The 18,022-nt window shown below is 45.7% G+C and overlaps 1 protein-coding gene across 1 annotated transcript; it reads left to right on the plus strand.

Moving 5' to 3' along the window:
• Positions 1-433: 433 nt before the first annotated feature.
• sin3b (SIN3 transcription regulator family member B) lies at positions 434-12,851 on the plus strand. The gene is made up of 19 exons (XM_018730796.2): positions 434-582; positions 1,505-1,611; positions 2,135-2,288; positions 2,899-3,246; positions 4,530-4,682; positions 4,911-5,033; positions 5,914-6,003; positions 6,096-6,214; positions 6,333-6,543; positions 6,742-6,858; positions 7,259-7,497; positions 7,851-8,034; positions 8,430-9,141; positions 9,471-9,640; positions 9,739-9,912; positions 10,026-10,118; positions 10,410-10,504; positions 10,711-10,909; positions 11,303-12,851. Exons 1-19 carry the CDS (start codon positions 475-477, stop codon positions 11,534-11,536), a joined length of 3,630 nt encoding a protein of 1,209 aa, XP_018586312.1. The 5' UTR covers positions 434-474; the 3' UTR covers positions 11,537-12,851.
• Positions 12,852-18,022: the final 5,171 nt, after the last annotated feature.

Here is an 18,022-nt window from a genome sequence, read left to right on the forward strand (position 1 = left end):
GCCTCTTTTCAAAGGAACATCCACCTCCGTGGTTATGCCGCGCATGCGCATTGTCGAATTTCTAGTCTATGGGACACCCTCCCAAACGTTGCCCCTCGGCGCACGCGCACTGCCGCATCTTATTTCTGCATGTATTTCCGGACGCCAAGTCTTCACAGCTGCCGCCGAATTTAAAGAGACAGGAGGGTATAGTAAATTTAACGTATAAACCATTGTCTCGGACCTACTTTTCCTCAGTGGCGCTGGAAGTGCAAAATACACAGAGTGGTACGCGCTAGCCAGTGGGAGTATGGCGCTTTGAACAGGCCGTCACGTCCCAAGTTGGTTTTTTTTCCCCCCCTTCTTTTCGCCCCCCTCTCCGTTTCTTCTAGTCGGCCGAAGCTAACGGCGGCGGCGCGAGACGAGCGCTCCTCACCGCGGCTCGCGACGCGGCTAGCGGCTAGCCAGTTAGCTAATCCACGGGGGGGGGGGACAATGGCGAAGATTCAAGCGCACAGCAGCATGAAGCAGATGAACCCGGTCCCGGAGCGGCCCTACGTGGTGCAGAAGCAGGTCCAGCAGCAGCACTTCCAGAAGCTGAAGGTAGGAGTTGCGTCCAAGGCCATTTTGTGCAGGAGAAAAAAGAGGAGGAAAAAAAAAGAAGAGAGAGGAGAGAGAGAGCCGTTACGTTACTAGCGAACCGAGCTACCCGAAAAGACACGCAGAAAAAAGACACACACACAGGTAGAGACACACGTACTTCAACTGTGAACGAAGCGAGAGTCAGAGAAACTGCACTGTCAGGAACACACGAAAAAAAACGACACACTGACTGACTGACTGACTCAGTGTGTGTGTGTATGTGTGTGTGTGTTGCTGTTGGCGCGTCCATCCGTCTAGAAGAGGACAGTTACTATGTGGCGGGCTTTGTGTTACACTGTCACAACACACTGTGCTTGGAAGACAGATATAACACCCCTGTACTACTGTACTCGTATACACAGCACACACACACACTGACACATACTCACATGCTTGTTGTACGCACTGCTCACACACACACACTCTCTCAGAGTTATGAACAGTGAGTGATACGCTACTGACAGACACACACTTATGCACACACAGATGCTGGACCACACACACACACACACACAGTGCCATTTTGTCCCTCCTCATGTGGGTAACAGACTCTGATTGCTGTATATACAGGGCAGAGTGTGTGTGAGTGTGTGTTGAACGCAGGAGGCAGCGGGTGTCTCACCACCCAGCCGAAAGGGCGTTGAGTTCAGCCCTCGGCTTCCACTGCGGAGGAACTCGTCACTTTCACACACGGCCGTGCTGTCCGGCGCAATACCCCCCGGCCCCCCACGCGCCGTCCGGAGTGTGTGTGTTGTGCATGTGCGCCCTTGTCGCGTGAGCTGTGTGTACTGTGTTCCAGCCCCCCGACAACAGCTTTCACCGAGCGAAGATGAGATTCTCCAGATTCCTAACAGCTTCCTATGTCGATGCTTTTTACCTCCAGGTTGAAGATGCCTTATCGTACCTGGATCAGGTGAAAATACGGTTTGGGAACGACCCCGGGATATACAACAAATTTCTGGATATCATGAAAGAATTCAAGTCACAGAGGTATGGACTGAGAACATTCCTTGCTGTTTTTGGTTTTGATGATGAAATATCCATCCATCCATCCATCCATTTGTCCATTCACTTTAAATCACTCCTTGTCCAGTGCAAGGTCACAGTGGTCCAGATCCTATCCCAGAAGCGCAGTGTGCGGCAGGCTCCCCCCTGAATGGGACGCGAGGCCATTGCAGGGCAATCGGTCGCTCATTCAGGCACCCACACATACACACACATTAAGGGCAGTTTAGAGTCGCCATTGGACTGGAATCACATGTCTTTGGATTGGAAACCAGGTCATCCAGAGGAAACTCGCATGAACACGGCGAGCACGTGCCAACACCGCACAGACTGAGCCAGAATCAAACCCACATCCAAATGTACAGAACAGGAGCTGGGAGGCACCAGCGCTACCCAGTGCTGACATGTATCATCTTTGTCTATGACTTAAAAAAAATATATATATATTGATTATTAAACACATCTGAATGACTTTTTCCTTTCTTCTTCCTCCTCTTTTATCTCACAGCATTGACACTCCAGGAGTAATAAATCGTGTCTCCCAGCTCTTCCATGGCCATCCTGACCTTGTCCTGGGCTTTAATGCCTTCCTTCCCCCGGGTTACCGAATAGAGATCCCCAAAAACGGAGTGGTCTCTCTCCAGTCGCCCCTCTCTGGCCAGGTGGGTAAGCGTGAGTGTGCTCTCCGGTCATTGCTGTGTAATACCGGAGTATGAAATTTGTTAGGCTGGAGCAAAAGTTGTCAGGCTCAGTGTTGTTACTGTTATTCATTTAGTGTAGCTGATGCTTTTCTCCAAAGTGACTTGCATTGTTAGGTTTGCAGTCTAAGCTCTGTGATTATTTATACAGTGGGGTATTTTTTTACTGGAGCTGTTCAAGATAAGTGCACTGGTCAAGGGTACTAGAGCAGGAGTGGGATTCAAACCCAGGGCCTTCAAATCGAAGACTATGGCTCTAACCAGTATGCTACCTGCTGGTCCTGTCAGTGTCCTTTAGATACTCTTTGACACCCTTTATGGTTTTATTCTTGTCTCTGGTTCTACTTCCTCCTGGGTAATTCAGAGGGCGAGTCAGTTTTTGGAAGCAACATCTATGTGTAGGTGCTTGGGACACCTTGGGATTGGTCCAGATATCGGTCGTTTTAAGAAAAACTTAATGGTCAGATCCTTCCTGGCGTGGTATAATCTCATCTGCTGCTTACCTCTCGTGATGGGTACGGTAGTAGTGCCTGTCTGCTGCATCTGCTCATAACAGGTCTTTGCTATTCTGCAGGCATCTCCAGGTCAGGCCAGGAGTGTGGCTGCTGTTGGTGTAGCCGGTGGCGTCCCAGCATCGTCTCCTGCAGAGGACGGGTGCGCTCATGGCGAAGCTGCCTCGCTTTATGCCAGCCCTTCCTCGTCAAGCCCCCCAGACCCTCCTGGTCGGCTCTCCCTGGCCCTGCCTACCCGGGACAGCCGGTCGCAGCTGCCCACCTCCTCTTCTTCCTCGTCCCCACCAGGTTCGGAGCCCAGCCCAGTGGAGTTTGATAGCGCTATCAGCTACGTCAACAAGATCAAAAACCGTTTCCTGGATCACCCAGAAATCTACAGATCCTTTCTGGAGATACTGCACACCTACCAGGTACTTTCTGGGATATAAGTTGAATTTTACTGTTAAATGTTACTGCTCATTTTAAGCAATGAGTTAGCTTTATATTAATAAGCTTGCACTGGCTCCTCGGCTGACTAACACGATTGGGCCTAGACGTTCATAAGTTTGTTTGTAGGCTCCACAGTTACTTTTGCTCTAAGTCACAATAAATAAAAGCTACGTAATACAGATGTCCGTCCATTTATACATGGGTTAAGTTCTATAATAACCCCTGTTAACGCTATAATAAATTAAGTGTTCTCTGTATGATGTCCATCCATGCATTATCAGTAACTGCTTTTATAGACATGGTCGTGGTGGTTCACTGGTCATCCAGGAAGCATGGGGCCTGAAGGAGGGTACTGCCCAAACAGGGCAGAATGTAGCCCTTTAATTATTGTATTACCTTCAACCTACAGTAAAAAATAAAACTCCTTTAAACTGACTGAAAATTGAAAAAAATCATCACCACAATTTCCTATTCAGTCATGATCACATAAACATGTCTGTTCATTGGCATCTTTCCACTTTCTTCAGTATATTCAGTCTAAGAAAAACTTAATATAGTTTATTCACAAGTTACATTCTGTAAAAAAAAAGAAAAAAAATTAAGTGAATAAGAAGTCATTTGAACATTATCCACAATGAGCTTTATGAAAAATAATTGAAACGGACTGAAAATAAAAATGCATTTTCTCCACAAAACCCTGTTCAATGTCAGTTTTTGATATTCGTTGCAGAAACCTGCAGCATTTTTCATTTTGTTATAGATGATGGACAGAGGAATTGTGGAATACCAGACACAAGCTGGAATCACTTTGAAAGAGTTGAATGAAAGCAATCCTATTTTTGTTGTCTTGAGTCCATTTTAAAGCCAACTAACAGATGGACACAGATTTTATGAATGAATGAATGAATGGACAAGGGAAACTCTGTGTGTCTGCAGCATCATACAATATATGACATACTTGCACACAAACGTACATACAGATGTACGCCGAAGACCAGCATGTAAGTTTGTCAAATAAGTTAGGTAAACAAATATGGTGTATAGATAATGAAGTGTATTTTTACAAGAGGGGCCTGAAGACTGAATGATGAAGAATTTATAAAAAAAAAAAAAAAAAAGACAAATGTTTGTATCCTCAGCGATTTGTAACAGCATTGATGACATAAGGAGTGAATCTCTTAATAATGTAACAATTTTAAGAAAACATATCCAGCAGTTATTAAAGTTGCAGTCGACAAAACATTTGTATATGATGTCTTCTTAGAAAGAGCAGCTGGAGGTGAAGGAGTCTCGTGGTCGAGCAGGTGGAGGTATGACGGAGGATGAGGTCTTCTCTAAGGTGGCGAGCCTCTTCAAAGGTCAAGAGGACCTGCTTGCTGAGTTTGGGCAGTTCTTGCCAGATGCCAAGAGGTCACTAGTAAGTAGCTCAACCTTTCATGCCACTCTCAAAGACGACACAGTAGTGTTTCTGAAGATTGACATTTCAAAAAGGGTTGAGGAAGGCTTTTGAATTCAACCATACTTTAAAGTTTTTTTTTTTTTTTTTTTGACTTCTGTTTTCAGTCTGTAAGAAGACATGGCTTTATTATCGTGCTGCGTCTTTGTCTGGCTCATTCTGTGATACCCTGGTTTTACTGTGTTGCAGTTCACTGGCAGCTCGTTAACAGGGAAGGAGCACCTGAAGAAGATGGATGATGAGGACCTGGCTAAGCAGGGCAAGAAGAGATCACGACCCATGCTTCTCCCTCACATGACTCCATTACTGAAGGTACCTGCTTTTTGAGGCAGGACTAGAAATATAAAATGAAGCAGAATGTACTAAGATAAATAAAATTAAATATACTCTCAAGGGGAAATGCTGAAAAGTTTGACAGAGCTGTTCTGAGTGGAGCTTTTGGGATCTGAGTAATGCAAATAGCTTATCTGAAATTTTATATTGTATATGTTGTGATTTCAAGGAGATCTTAAAACTCACCCAAGATCATTTTCTGAAGGTTTTTTTTTTTTTTTTTTTAAGTTATTGAAAATGCAGTAGTGGGAGCTTTGCATGCTGTCTTCCTACATTAAAAGTATGGAAAACGTATAAAAAGCATATTAGCACTCACCTCCAGTGATGGTGAACTGATAGAAAAGATGGAAGCGTTTAAATGGAAGATAGTACATGTGTGTTTATGAGAAAGATGTTTTTTAAAAAGTGTTTGTAGGAGAACAGATCAAGAGGTTTAGACATGTTTGGGATGAGTACTAACTCGGTTTTGTTTAAAATCACATGATGACAGGTAGGTATAGGATGCAGAGGACCTGGGTTTTGGTTCATTTGGAGGATACTTTTATCCAGTGTGACTTGCAAAGTCTGTGCACCTGGAGGACATTAAGTTCTGTGCTAAATTATACAGAAGTCAGGTTCCTCCTTAGACTTCAGCCATGGCCTTCACCGTTTTACCACTAAGGTACCTGCTGGCGTAGAACATCATCAGAGAGGTTGTTTTTATAACTTGAGGTCGCATGTGATAACGCAAGACATGAAGAGTGCTGCAGAGCTCTGCATTCAACATTCTTGAAATGCCTCATTATCTGCTGTCTTTGTTGTGACGATCTCGTACTGAAATGCAAAAGTAATACTACTCATTTTGTCCTTCTTTTTGTAGAAGAAGATGAAGCTTTCGTGTTCTAAGGACCAGTCCTTCGCTGCTGTCGGGAAGCATGGTGTTTTGCGGGAGTTCACATTTTTTGACAAGGTGCAGATAATTCTGTGCTTGAACTGCACATTATATTGTTTGCTGCTTTCCTAACAGTTCTTTATTTAACCACTGAAACCTTCTTTTTCCAGGTTCGGCGTCTGTTTAAGAGTCAAGAGGTGTATGAGAACTTCTTGCGCTGCATCGCTCTGTTCAACCAGGAAGTGGTGTCTGGGGCAGAGCTTCTGCAGCTTGTCACGCCCTTCTTGGGGTCAGTAAGGATCATTGTAATAATTTGTTGATGAGATGACCAAACTGAATTATTCAGCTCACTTATTGGTGCATTGTTTGAAATCCAGGTCTGTGTTGTTCAATTTCTGGCCTTCCAGGAAATTTCCAGAGCTTTACACCCAGTTCAAGTCATTTCTGGGGGAAAAGGAACTGTCCCATTCTCTGTCTGGCCTCTCTGACCGCTACATGGAAGGCGGGGGCAGGGAGATCGATTACGCTTCTTGCAAACGTCTCGGATCCAGCTACAGGGCTCTTCCCAAGACCTATCAGCAGCCCAAGTGCAGCGGGCGCACAGCCATCTGCAAGGAGGTATGACTGCTTTGCCTAACTGGGGGTAGAAAAAGATGTGTGGTAGGGTGCGCAGACTACCTTTTTCACAGAAGATTGATTAGAAGGCGCTAGGGGTGGTTGGGTGTGCTTCTGGTGCTTAGGGTTGGGATGAGAAGAATGAACGGTACTTTGAGGTTTCAGCATAAGCCTTCGTTTTGTCTGTGTGTGTGCGCGTAGGTTCTAAATGACACATGGGTGTCGTTTCCCTCGTGGTCAGAGGACTCCACGTTCGTGAGTTCCAAGAAGACGCCGTACGAGGAGCAGCTGCATCGCTGCGAGGACGAGCGATTCGAGGTAACTTGCCAGCTGCGTCTGTACGGCCAGCATGCAGTTGGCTGGTTTCCTGATGAGTTAGGACTCTTATTCATACTACTTAAGTATTCAATTATTGATGAGTAGCAGAATGCTGACCGTGTTTCTTTTTTTTTCTCCCCTCAATTGCTGTGTTGGAATTTTGTGACTACAAAGCAGATCCCTGCGCTCTGAGACTTGGGTTTGTTGTATATAATTTACAATCTGACTCAGTTTGTTTTTAGCAATAATGTTTAATCAGAGATGTATCTGGGTGTCTTCAGAAACTGGCCTCTGAGGAAAATCTCATCAGTGGTTGAGGGGTCCATTTCACGACTTTACCGTTGGAACTTTTGCTCCCATGTTTGACGCCCATGGTTGGCTGCGTTCCTCTTTTTCCCAGTTGGACGTGGTGCTGGAGACGAACCTGGCTACCATCCGTGTCTTGGAGAGCGTGCAAAAGAAGCTTTCGCGCCTGTCGCCAGAGGACCAAGAGCGCTTCCGTCTGGACGACTGCCTGGGCGGCACCTCTGAGGTCATCCAGCGGCGCGCCATCTACCGCATCTATGGCGACAAGGCACCCGAGGTCATCGAAGGCCTGAAGCGCAGCCCTGCCACGGCTGTACCTGTGGTCCTCAAGAGGTGAGAGCTGTGCCGTGCAGTGCCTGCTGCGCTTCATCTTTTTTACTTTGCCCATTACACGGATTTTTGTAGAACATCACTGCAGAGTGTTCACTCTTGAGCTAATAATTGCGGATCAAAGCATTTGGATGAGAATAAGTCTGTCGGGTTCATTAATGAGCCTTAGCTTGATGGTTACAAATGTGTGCCGTTCTCTGTTCTGCTTTTTCAGCTTGTGTATCTCTACAACCGTTGCTTGCTGTTGCTGTACATAATTGGCAACATTTTGCTATGAAGAAGAGGACCAAGGATGGTGTGCAGATTCCCATAGTTGGTGCTGACGTGGTGCTTGCTTCTCCACCGCCCTTTCACAGGCTCAAAGCGAAGGAGGAGGAGTGGCGGGAGGCCCAGCAGGGCTTCAACAAGATTTGGCGCGAGCAGTACGAGAAGGCCTACCTCAAGTCCCTGGATCACCAGGGTGTCAACTTCAAGCAGAACGACATCAAGGCCTTGCGCTCCAAAAGTCTGTTGAACGAGATTGAGAGCGTTTACGATGAGGTGAGGCCCGTCACCTGCCCCGCCAACATCGCCCTGATACGTCATCTTTCTGTGGTATAGAATAGAATTTCACCATTTGGTGCAATATATTTTTCCTCCCCATACAAGCATTACATTCATTCATTTAGCAGACACTTTCTTCTAACATGACATACAACTCTGAGTAAACAGAAGTACAGACAAAGATACAGATGCATACTCACGGGTTTTTGAAGTGCAGTCACTTAGTTTTATACCACTGTTAAACCAACGAACATTACATGGGTAACTATGTAGAATTAGAAGAGTCCTTTTTTTTAAACGGCTAGTGTAATGCAAGTTTATAGAGCAGACAGGAGAGAAGTGGGTCCGAGAAAGACCCAAGCAAGCCATACTTCTTTCCCCCCTCTCCACAGCGGCAGGAGCAGAGCACTGAAGAGGGAGGAGGGGGCCAGCAGCAGGGCAAAGACGGTGGAGGCGGGGGGGCCTCTAGTGAGCCCCACATGATCTTCACGTATGAGGACAAGCAGATCCTGGAGGATGCCGCCTCCCTGATCATCTATCATGTGAAACGGCAGCCGACCATCCACAAAGAGGACAAGGACCACATGAAGCGCATCATGCACCACTTTGTCCCCGATCTGTTCTTCTCGCGCCGAGGGGAGCTGAGCGAGACCGAGGAGTGGACGGATGAGGAGGCAGAGCCTGAAGATGGGGCTGGGATGACGGTCAGTGCAGGGGCAGCAGTGGCCACTAGTGCTTCCCAGCTGAACGGGGAGTCGCGCAGGCGGCGCTGCGCCTCGACTCACGCTGCCGAGCCGAACCTGGCTACTGGTGGTGCCCCCAGCGCTGCCCCCAGTGCAGAGAAGCTGGACCTTCGAGACCCCGAAGCTGAACACCAGAAGGAACTGGATGACGTCTACAACCTGTTCTTCGTCAACAACAACTGGTACTTCTTCCTGCGGCTGCACCAGACTCTGTGCTCGCGGCTTCTGCGGGTTTACCGGCAGGCAGAGCGTCAGCTGCTGGAGCACCGGGCGGAACAGGACCGAGAACGGCTGCTGATGGCCGAGGGCCGCAGGGAGAAGACCAGCGACCTGGCCATGGAGCTCCGGCTCAAACAACCCAGTAAGATCCCTTTGAGGCGAGCTTGACCCCCAGGCGCAGTCCATACATGAGTGATGCTCTTTTGGTGTCTGTTTCTTATGTCTTGATAGGAGATACGGGTGAGAATTCAGCTTGATCGTCCCAGGTGAATGGAGATACTTTAAAGAGCACAATTAATTCATTTGGAAATGGGATTTAGGGTTGTTTACTGCTCTTTCTTTCTCCCGCTTTGGCTGAGAGGTTTCACAGATTGAGGGTGATGTTTTGGAGTTGGAGGAGCAATCGAAACGAGGCCCATGATGGTTTCCCAGCTCTGTGTTTTGATTGTGAGATTGTCTTGCATTGTGCAGGTGAGGTGGAGCTGGAGGAGTATTACCCAGCCTTCCTGGACATGGTGCGGAGCCTGCTGGACGGGAACCTGGACTCGACTCAGTATGAGGACACTCTGCGCGAGATGTTCACCATCCATGCGTACATTGGCTTCACCGTCGACAAGCTCATACAGAATATTGTCAGACAGGTACGTCGAATCTCCGTGTCTCTCTTTTGTGGGTTTTCAGATGAACACACAGTGTCCCTGCATGGTATGAAATTCACTCCTCCTCCTTTTACCTTCAGTTGCAGCATCTGGTCAGCGATGAAGTGTGCCTGCAAGTGGTGGAGTTGTACTTGGCGGAGCGCAAAAGGGGCGCCGCCGGGGGAAACCTGTCCTCACAGTGTGTGCGGGCCGCCTGGGAGACCAGCTACCAGTGGAAGGCTGAGAGGGTCATGGCTGACGAGAATTGTTTCAAGGTACGGGGAGTTGTGCCTAGAAAGATTATTTCTGAACGTTTCTGCTCCCTTTTAGGCTGTTTGATATTGAGACCATCTAACGCTTGCTGATGAGCTTCTCTCCTCAACCGTAGGTCATGTTCATTCAGAGCAAAGGTCAAGTGACCTTGACAATTGAACTGCTGGACACAGAAGAAGCGCAGGCTGATGATCCACTGGACATACAGGTTCGCGCACACATTCTCTAAACTCTAAAGTAACTGGGGTTTCTGTGTTCCGAATGAGGCTTGCTGCAAAACGTAACGCTAACCTCTCTTGGTAAACAGGAGGACATTTTTGTCTAAGTAGTGGACAGGAAATCTTAGATTATTTGAACACCATCAGAGTAAATTTGAGGCAACATGTACCCTGACAATGTTTGAACAGCCTCAGTAAAGACTTGTTACTTTGTTTCAGTGAAGAGCATATTTTCATTTTAAAATGCAACCCTTTTGTTACTGTTGACCACCCCCATGCAGTACTTGTCTAATTACATGGAGCAGTTTGTCGGGACAGAGTCGACAATGTGCACTCAGATGGAAGGATACTGCTTCAAGCCTGTCTTCCTGCCCAGGTAACTCTTCCTAACTTCTTATCAATGCTGCTGTCACAATGAAGAGGTGTTTCCATGTTCCTCCTCTTCTGCCAACATGTTTTCAGGCAAAGCCGGTAGTGAAAGTTGTGTGTTCCTGTCCTGGGCATAATAGTGATAATGTGTCCTCTATCAACGTGGTTAACCTGGAATCGTTTCTTTTTCCCTCTTCCTATCACCCGACGCAGAAATCTGCGTCGCTTCCGTCGCTGGCAGCTGCGCCAGATGGAGGCCATGCGCTGTCGGCGGGAGTGGCGCCGCCAGATGGGCGTGGAGAGCGCGGGCAGCCTGGACTGCCGCTTCAAGTTGCACACACACAAGATGGTGTTCGTCATGAACTCGGAGGATTACATGTACCGGCGCGGGGCTCTTGTCAAAGCCAGAAAGGTATGAATCAGTTGTATCTTGAAACCTCCAGGTAAATCTTAAAGGTCTGCAGGGCAGCGTTTGTGAACAAGGCCTTGCAAACAATGCAGTTGGTTCCGGACCCAGGAGGGTGTGTGTTTGAGCAAGCTGGTCCATACCAATGGGTGTTAGCCTAGATCAGAGGTTCTTAACCTTGTCCGAACCACGGTCCTCTTTAAGAATATGAACTTTTAGAGAACTTTTATTTTCAAAGCAGCCCTGTGCTTTACAGAGCCCAGGTTCAGAACCCCCTAGTGTCAGTGTCAGACTTAAATGTCTGTTCAAATAAAAATTATGCAATCCAGTTGTAAATGGTGGTTCTGCCAAGTCCGTAATTACAGCTCAATGTTTCTGCGTTCTTCTGCCCCCTTCCAGTCTCAGCACAGTGTGGCGCGCACCCAGCACGACCGCTTCGACAAGTGGCACCAGCACTGGCTGGCAGAGCACGTGACGCCAGCCGCCGAGCACGCCGTGCACCACTGGCTCATGGGAGAGGAGGAGGAGGAGATGGTTCCCTGCAAGACCACCTGCCTGACCCGCCAGGTCAACGGCTTGCCTGTGAACAGGTACCAGGTGCACTACAGCAGCAAACCCCCTCCTTCGCCTTAAACTCTTCCATACGCAAGTACACAAATACTTACAGACACACACTTACACACATACATGCTTCGGTGGACCTGGCCTGAAGGAAGCACTTACATATGGATCATGCAGTAGAGCAAAGACTTTGACATCCACACACGGGCACCCACACACATGCGCGCACAACGTGCGCACGCGCACAGGCAAGCTCGCACTTGGAAGACAAAGGGCCTGCAATCATGCCTCGTTGAACTGCTCTTTAGACGTCAACCAGTCGCAAGTGAAGCGACGCGGAAGTTTTGCGTGGTCTCTAAAGGAACGTGAAGAATGTCGACATTTTTAGAAGTCCGATGTAGTTCTTAGCTTCAGGAGCTGGAGTGTGTTTTTGTTTATATTTGTATATGTTTATACTGGAAGAGACAGTTCAATGAAAGGGTACAGCCTGTGTTTTGTACAGTATACTAATTCAAGCATAATTATATAAATATATGTATACATACATATATACAGTATATTCACAGAAGAGCAAAAGGTGACTCTTGGAGAGCCCTTCTCCTGGCTGCCAATGCATCCATTATTTCAACTTTGTTTTTCTTGTAGCTGAGTTTATTTCGTCTCAGACTGCCTGTGTCCATCGTACGTGTCTTTAAGACTGATTCATTTCTACACCTGTTGTATTTAAACATCCAAATTATGTATCTCAATGATATTGCCATTCTGCTCGGATGATGGTGTAATTTTACACATTAAACTTGAAAACTGGGGAAAAAAAATAAGTCTGTGTTGGAAAAGAATGTAAAGCATTTCCTTATCCTGTAGGAGTTATGAAATAAACATCATAGTAAACTTCTTTTTAACTCACTCAGTGGTCCTTTTTATGCTTTAGTAAAATTTTAGTGAATCGTTCTTACGTCCATCCGGGGGGACTAGCATAATTCATTTTTCAATGGCAGAGGGGAAAAAATCCATGTGTGTTACTAAAGAGACTCCGTTGCTAGTGAGTATTCTGTAAAATGTGCTTGTGGTTATGTAAATTGTCGCACTTGTGTTGTTTCCTGTCATCACGCTGTTTTTGCCATGAGTAAGATTGCGTAACTTGCTTAAAATTGCAAGGTCATTGAGTTTATTAGTTATTTGTGCCTTCAACAGGTAATAAATTAGGGCCCTTTGCAGTGAGGAGGAAAAGGTAGTTTCTATGGCAACGGTTTGAGTCTAATAACAAACCAGTTTTGTTAATTTTGAAATTTAAGAGAATTATCATTTTGAAGTTTCACTTTTGTGCGTGATATAAAAAAATCATTCTGTCTCTTCTGGCGATGTAGCGGTCAGCAGAGCAAGTTCTTCTCCCAGGGTCGATTTCTGGTTATCCCGTCTACTTTTTATTTTTAAATGTGGCTTCAGAAATCATTTGCATTCATTCTCATTTTTTTGAAAATAATGAATTTATGTTTTAATGCCACATGGTGTCAGTGTTGTAGGCCTAATTCCTTTTCTCTGGAGTAGAGGAATAAATAAAATATCTAGATAGACAAAAGCAAGGAGCCACTCAGACATGTCTGTCTTACATACTGCAGGTACAGTTTCAGGGGCCACGTGTGTGTGTGTTTTTTTAACATACATCTTATAAATCAAAAATAAATCAGGCATTAAATTAGTCATTATGTACAGATGATATTTAGTAATGTATCACTTTCTCCTTTCTGTTTTTAACTGAAATCTGTTTCTCTCATTCTCCAGTTTTCCTTTCAGCCTTGGGACTGTATTGGGGGGGTGAGAGAGTGCTTTGTTTCTATTGGGCTACACCCGGGTCCTGTGTGTTTTGTTCAATTAAAACTTCGTGTGCCATTTCTCCATTGTGCCATAGTAATCCTGGGGTAATCCTGAGCCCAGTGCCATCAGTTCAAGTATGATTTTCACTCACCACGAGAACTCTATCAGTCAAAATGATTGATTCATCTAAATACAAACTACATAGTATAACAGTCTGAAATTGCTTAATGTTATTATATTGATTTGCACTCAAACTAGACACCGCCACTTTGCTTTATCGTCTGAAAAATCAGTGTCGGTGTAATAAGAGTAATAGCAGTGTAAAAACTTCATTTTCAGGATAAGTACTGAAATCTGATACAGCTGCAATTAAAAATATACACTGTGATATTAACATTGTTCTATAGTGAAATTAAACAAATTGAAAATAACAGAAAATAAAAACTTCAGTGTCGATTGTTGACTTGTGTATCCCATAAACGGACACTTGTCACCTTGATATTGTCCCCCATCACTCAGGAATACCAGACGCAAGCTGTAAACACTAGAAGTACGTTATATGAATGTTGTCCCCCCTTTCTGCTCTTTTTCTATGTGTTTTACAGCCTATTAATTAGACAGTTTTTTTTTCCCTACTGACCAGTAAATTACCTTTGTCCCCAGGCGTTTTCTGATGCTCTGGTGTTGCACCTGCATATGAGAACACGAGTGTAAGAACACACTTGAGACGAGCAAAGTGTTACAACACCCTGCACAACCCCACTGTTGCCTTTCTAGTGTGATCCACCTTAATGAAATGGAAGGGTCACATCATCACACCCCCCGTGTGTCCCCAGTGACACAAAAGCATATCATATCTTAAAGCTGTCAGAGAGTGTTAGGGATGTTTTCATTTGCCTAATCCTGCCCCCTCCTGTTTACATTTGGATCAGGGGGTGTGAACAGCAGCCAGACCAACTTCCAGACCCTTTATAGTCTGGGATTGTAAATTAATGTGTGTTGTGTAAGATGCGCCAGTGGTGACTTTTCCTAAATATGATCACAGTGGGTAATTTGTCTTTGCGAACGTGCCCACCCATCATGCCACGATCACAAGTGTGTACAGATGGAATATTCAACAGGAAATGCTCTTCCATATCCTTCCTCTCAGATCGATGCTGTAGTCAGTGTCTTTTATGCGTTTTCTCCACCACCTGTGTGGCTCCCGAGAAGGAAAATTGTTCCCGTTTAATAATAGTAACTACCATACTCTACTATAACAACTTTCACCTTTGGTAACAGTAATATGTACAGCAAGTAATTTTGTGTTTTTTTCCCTGTTTTTAGTCATTTGTCAAAGTATTCTGGAGTTAATTATAAGTATCAGGTGAAGTATGAAAATTAAGTAGATAAAAATGTGGGGTTTGCTTGCCTGCCGCATGTGATGTGCATAAGGCCAGGATGGTTTGTGTTGGACCAAACATGGTGTAGATACCCTGCTCCAGCAGTGTAAGAAAACCATGCTGATTTGCTCTGCAGAAAGTGTTATTGTGCTGCTGCTGCTGCCATCCATCATAAAATCAAGAGCTACTCAAGCATATTTTTACAGGTCTTTTTTATTTCCTGTGCAACGTATGGTGTGTAATAAACAAAAAAGATAACCTGTATGTAGGCCTAGTGTAAATGCTTAAATGTAACTTTTCTGTTGATACTTTTGATGTGAAAAATAATTATTTTGTTTCCCTCCCTTTTGAGTTCACTGATGCACGTGTTGTCAACGAGAAACGATGACTAGCTGGAAGACAAAGGCGGCTGATTGTGGTCTTTGCAGTCTTCTCTGTCCGGGTTTTGTCCAACAAACAACTTATTGTATTCCATTAAACAGGCCAGCTGAAGGTGAAAAGGAAATAATTTGGTTATCTGTGGAATTGCATTATGGGACCTCTGGTTGGAGATGGTTCACCACAGGTAGGTATAAATCCAGAGGGTGCAGGCTGATGTTTGTCACGGGCTTCTGAACTGGGTTTCCAGCCTGGTTGCAGAATGGTTTGCTAGCATTTAAACAAACAAAAAAAAAAAAAAAAAAACAAAGAAAACAAAGCTTATTTTTTGTTTTCGTTTTACTGTTATTCGTGGACAAGTTGAAGTTTTGTGCCCAATTAAAGTTCATTTGCAAGCTAATGAAACCTTAGGACCGTCACTGCTGACTACATTCACAGCTAATTTCTCCCAACATACTCCAAATAAGCCCGCGTTATGTAAATTAAGTTTTATTATAATCCCAGTCACTTACACATAATGTAAAATTGACTGTTTTTGCAGTTTTCCATAAATACTGCACATTTAGTGTAGATATGTGGAAAGTGACAAAGCGCCTGTGTTTTACCGCCTTGTACGACGTTGAATTTGGGCAGCTATACTGATGTAGCAGCTGACGTCATTATCCATAATGGATTCATTATATCAAATGAGCCCTGCATTTACAGTAATCATTCTGAGGCCGTAGAACAAAGATGTCCAACCCACTGCCATGACAACAGTCTACTTGGAGAAGGTAACGGGGAATTTAAGAGGGCGTAAGTGTATTTTAGGAGGACCTGAGTGTATTCCGCTTTCCCGAAGAGCGCATTTGACCTGCTTTTCTCTTTTTTTTTTACAAATAAAAATATTGAATAGTGATATAAACAGAAATCCACTTGCAGGTTAAGTACTTTGCAAAATAATGGAATGCTATATTATTAATACCGCCCTATAAGCTGGAAATAACGTCTGATCTGAAAATAATGAAGAAAACGCCGCACCTGTATGTCACTGTCTCCTCTTAGGAGGCGAGACCCATGCGCCATGAACAAGTTTCAAAAGTGCGTGGCGTAACCCACCGACAGAGTGATGTCCATCATAAAGGAAGTGGGGTACGGGGATGAGCCCGAATGCATCCTCTACAAAGGAAACGAGGCCTTTTTTTAAAAAAAAAAAAAATAAGAAAGGTGTCATCTGCAGGCAGAGGCGATATAACAGTGAAAGGTGTGGCGCGATAAAGACTCTCCAGGGCTGTCGAACGAATGTTAAACGGTAATTTTGCCTTGTGCTAAGGACGAGGAGACATCCCACACAATGGAAGGGAGCTAATTAGATTATTTATAAGCTGGCGCGAGGCGGCGTTGTCTAACCGTGCCTGAGAGCGCCCCTCGTAGCCCGTACCGCCGCGAGCCATTGTGCGAACTTGGGAGGGACGGCGATGGGCGCCTGGTTTCCAAGCCCTTTCAGATGCTAATGGCTGCACTTGAGCGATTAAAATAGAGACTGGGGGGGAAGTGAGAAAAAGAGCACCTGATGTTTCGGTCTCTGCCCCCAGACCCCCCGTCTTGAACGTGAACAATAACGACAAAAGTTTCTCCGCATGAAATGTGCAGGTTCAGTGCAGCTCATTCAGGATGTATTACACACCTGGACACATGGAAGTGAGGTTTTACATTTATTCACTTAGCAGACACTTTCTCCGAAGCAACTTCCAATAAACTCTATGTAGCATTATCAGTTCCCACACCTTATTCACCGTGGTGACTTACACTGCTAGATACACTACTTACAATGGGTCACTCATCCATACACCAGTGAAACATGCTCTGGGGGAACCTGAACAGCATGTCTTTGGAGTGTGGAAGGAAACCAGAGCACCCAAAGACTTACACTGCTAGATACACTACTTACACTGGGTCACTCATCTATGCATCAGTGGAACGAACACACACACACACACACTCTCTGTGTCACTCACACATTATGGGGGAACCTGAACGGCATGTCTTTGGTCTATTACTCACCTGGAGGTACATTAACGCACTTTTCCTTCGTCGCGTGAGCTACTCGCACGTTTCACAGCGCCTCCTGCTGGATGAAAGCGATCCCAGCAGCCACATAATCTGGGAAAGGTTTCACATTTGAATCTGTAGCAGGATCCTGCGGTTCTTCACCTGTTTCATGCTGCAGAAACAATAAATTACAAGCTTAACTTCAAGTTAATTTCCGGTTTGCTGCACAGAAGGCTGAATCGGCTTCTGCTTAGGAAGCAAAGCAGCTGTGGGCCTCACGTGCGGATGCGTTTGAAACGGGGCGTATGAGTGCTGACTAGTTCAACATGTGTGCATGTGCTGTCGGACAACGGAAGGAGAACCTCAGGTTCCACCGAGATGATATTTGTTTAAAGGGCAAATGGCTACAGAGATAAACGCACAAGTTAAATAACATGGCCTTTTACCTCGTGCTCAGAACTATTAATAGCCATCTAAGCATCCCCATGGCCCGTTCTCCCGTCTCCCTGTTCTTCCCGCTCCTCCCTCGACCCCGCAGCACATGCCCGACCTTCCGGGGTAATGAAAGTGATCCCTGTTTTTGTGCCGCTCCTTATTTCCTGCCCTTGTTCCTTCGCTCTGCCTTCATTAAAGATAAAGTGGCGGCGTGAGGAGCCCTCGGCCCGGCGGCACCCTCCGGCCGCTCCCCGGGGACCTGCGCGGACACGCCTCGCTCCCCGCGCCGCCCCCCCCCGGCTCTCCGTGTAGCTGCACCCAGGAGGCTCGGCGCGCGTCCGAGTCTTTCGTTGCTCCAGGTTAATTCGCTCCATTTGGTTTCTGCCCAAAATACCCAGCAGCTGTCATTCAAACGCCGCCCATTTATTTATTCATCCATTTGTTTCTTTATTTCATAGTTGATCCCCTGAATCGTGAACTTACACACTGAATTTCCAGTGGCCTGTGGTAAGATGCC

Source organism: Scleropages formosus, chromosome 25 (genome assembly GCF_900964775.1).
Source record: "Scleropages formosus chromosome 25, fSclFor1.1, whole genome shotgun sequence".
In the NCBI taxonomy this organism is placed as follows: Eukaryota; Metazoa; Chordata; class Actinopteri; order Osteoglossiformes; family Osteoglossidae; genus Scleropages; species Scleropages formosus.

Excerpts from the sequence above, each read along its gene's own strand:
- sin3b (XM_018730796.2), top strand. The coding sequence starts at position 475 with ATGGCGAAGATTCAAGCGCACAGCAGCATGAAGCAGATGAACCCGGTC. Across the intron at positions 5,034-5,913 it reads ACATGACTCCATTACTGAAG|AAGAAGATGAAGCTTTCGTG; the intron begins GTACCTGCTTTT and ends TTCTTTTTGTAG. Across the intron at positions 6,215-6,332 it reads CTTGTCACGCCCTTCTTGGG|GAAATTTCCAGAGCTTTACA; the intron begins GTCAGTAAGGAT and ends CTGGCCTTCCAG.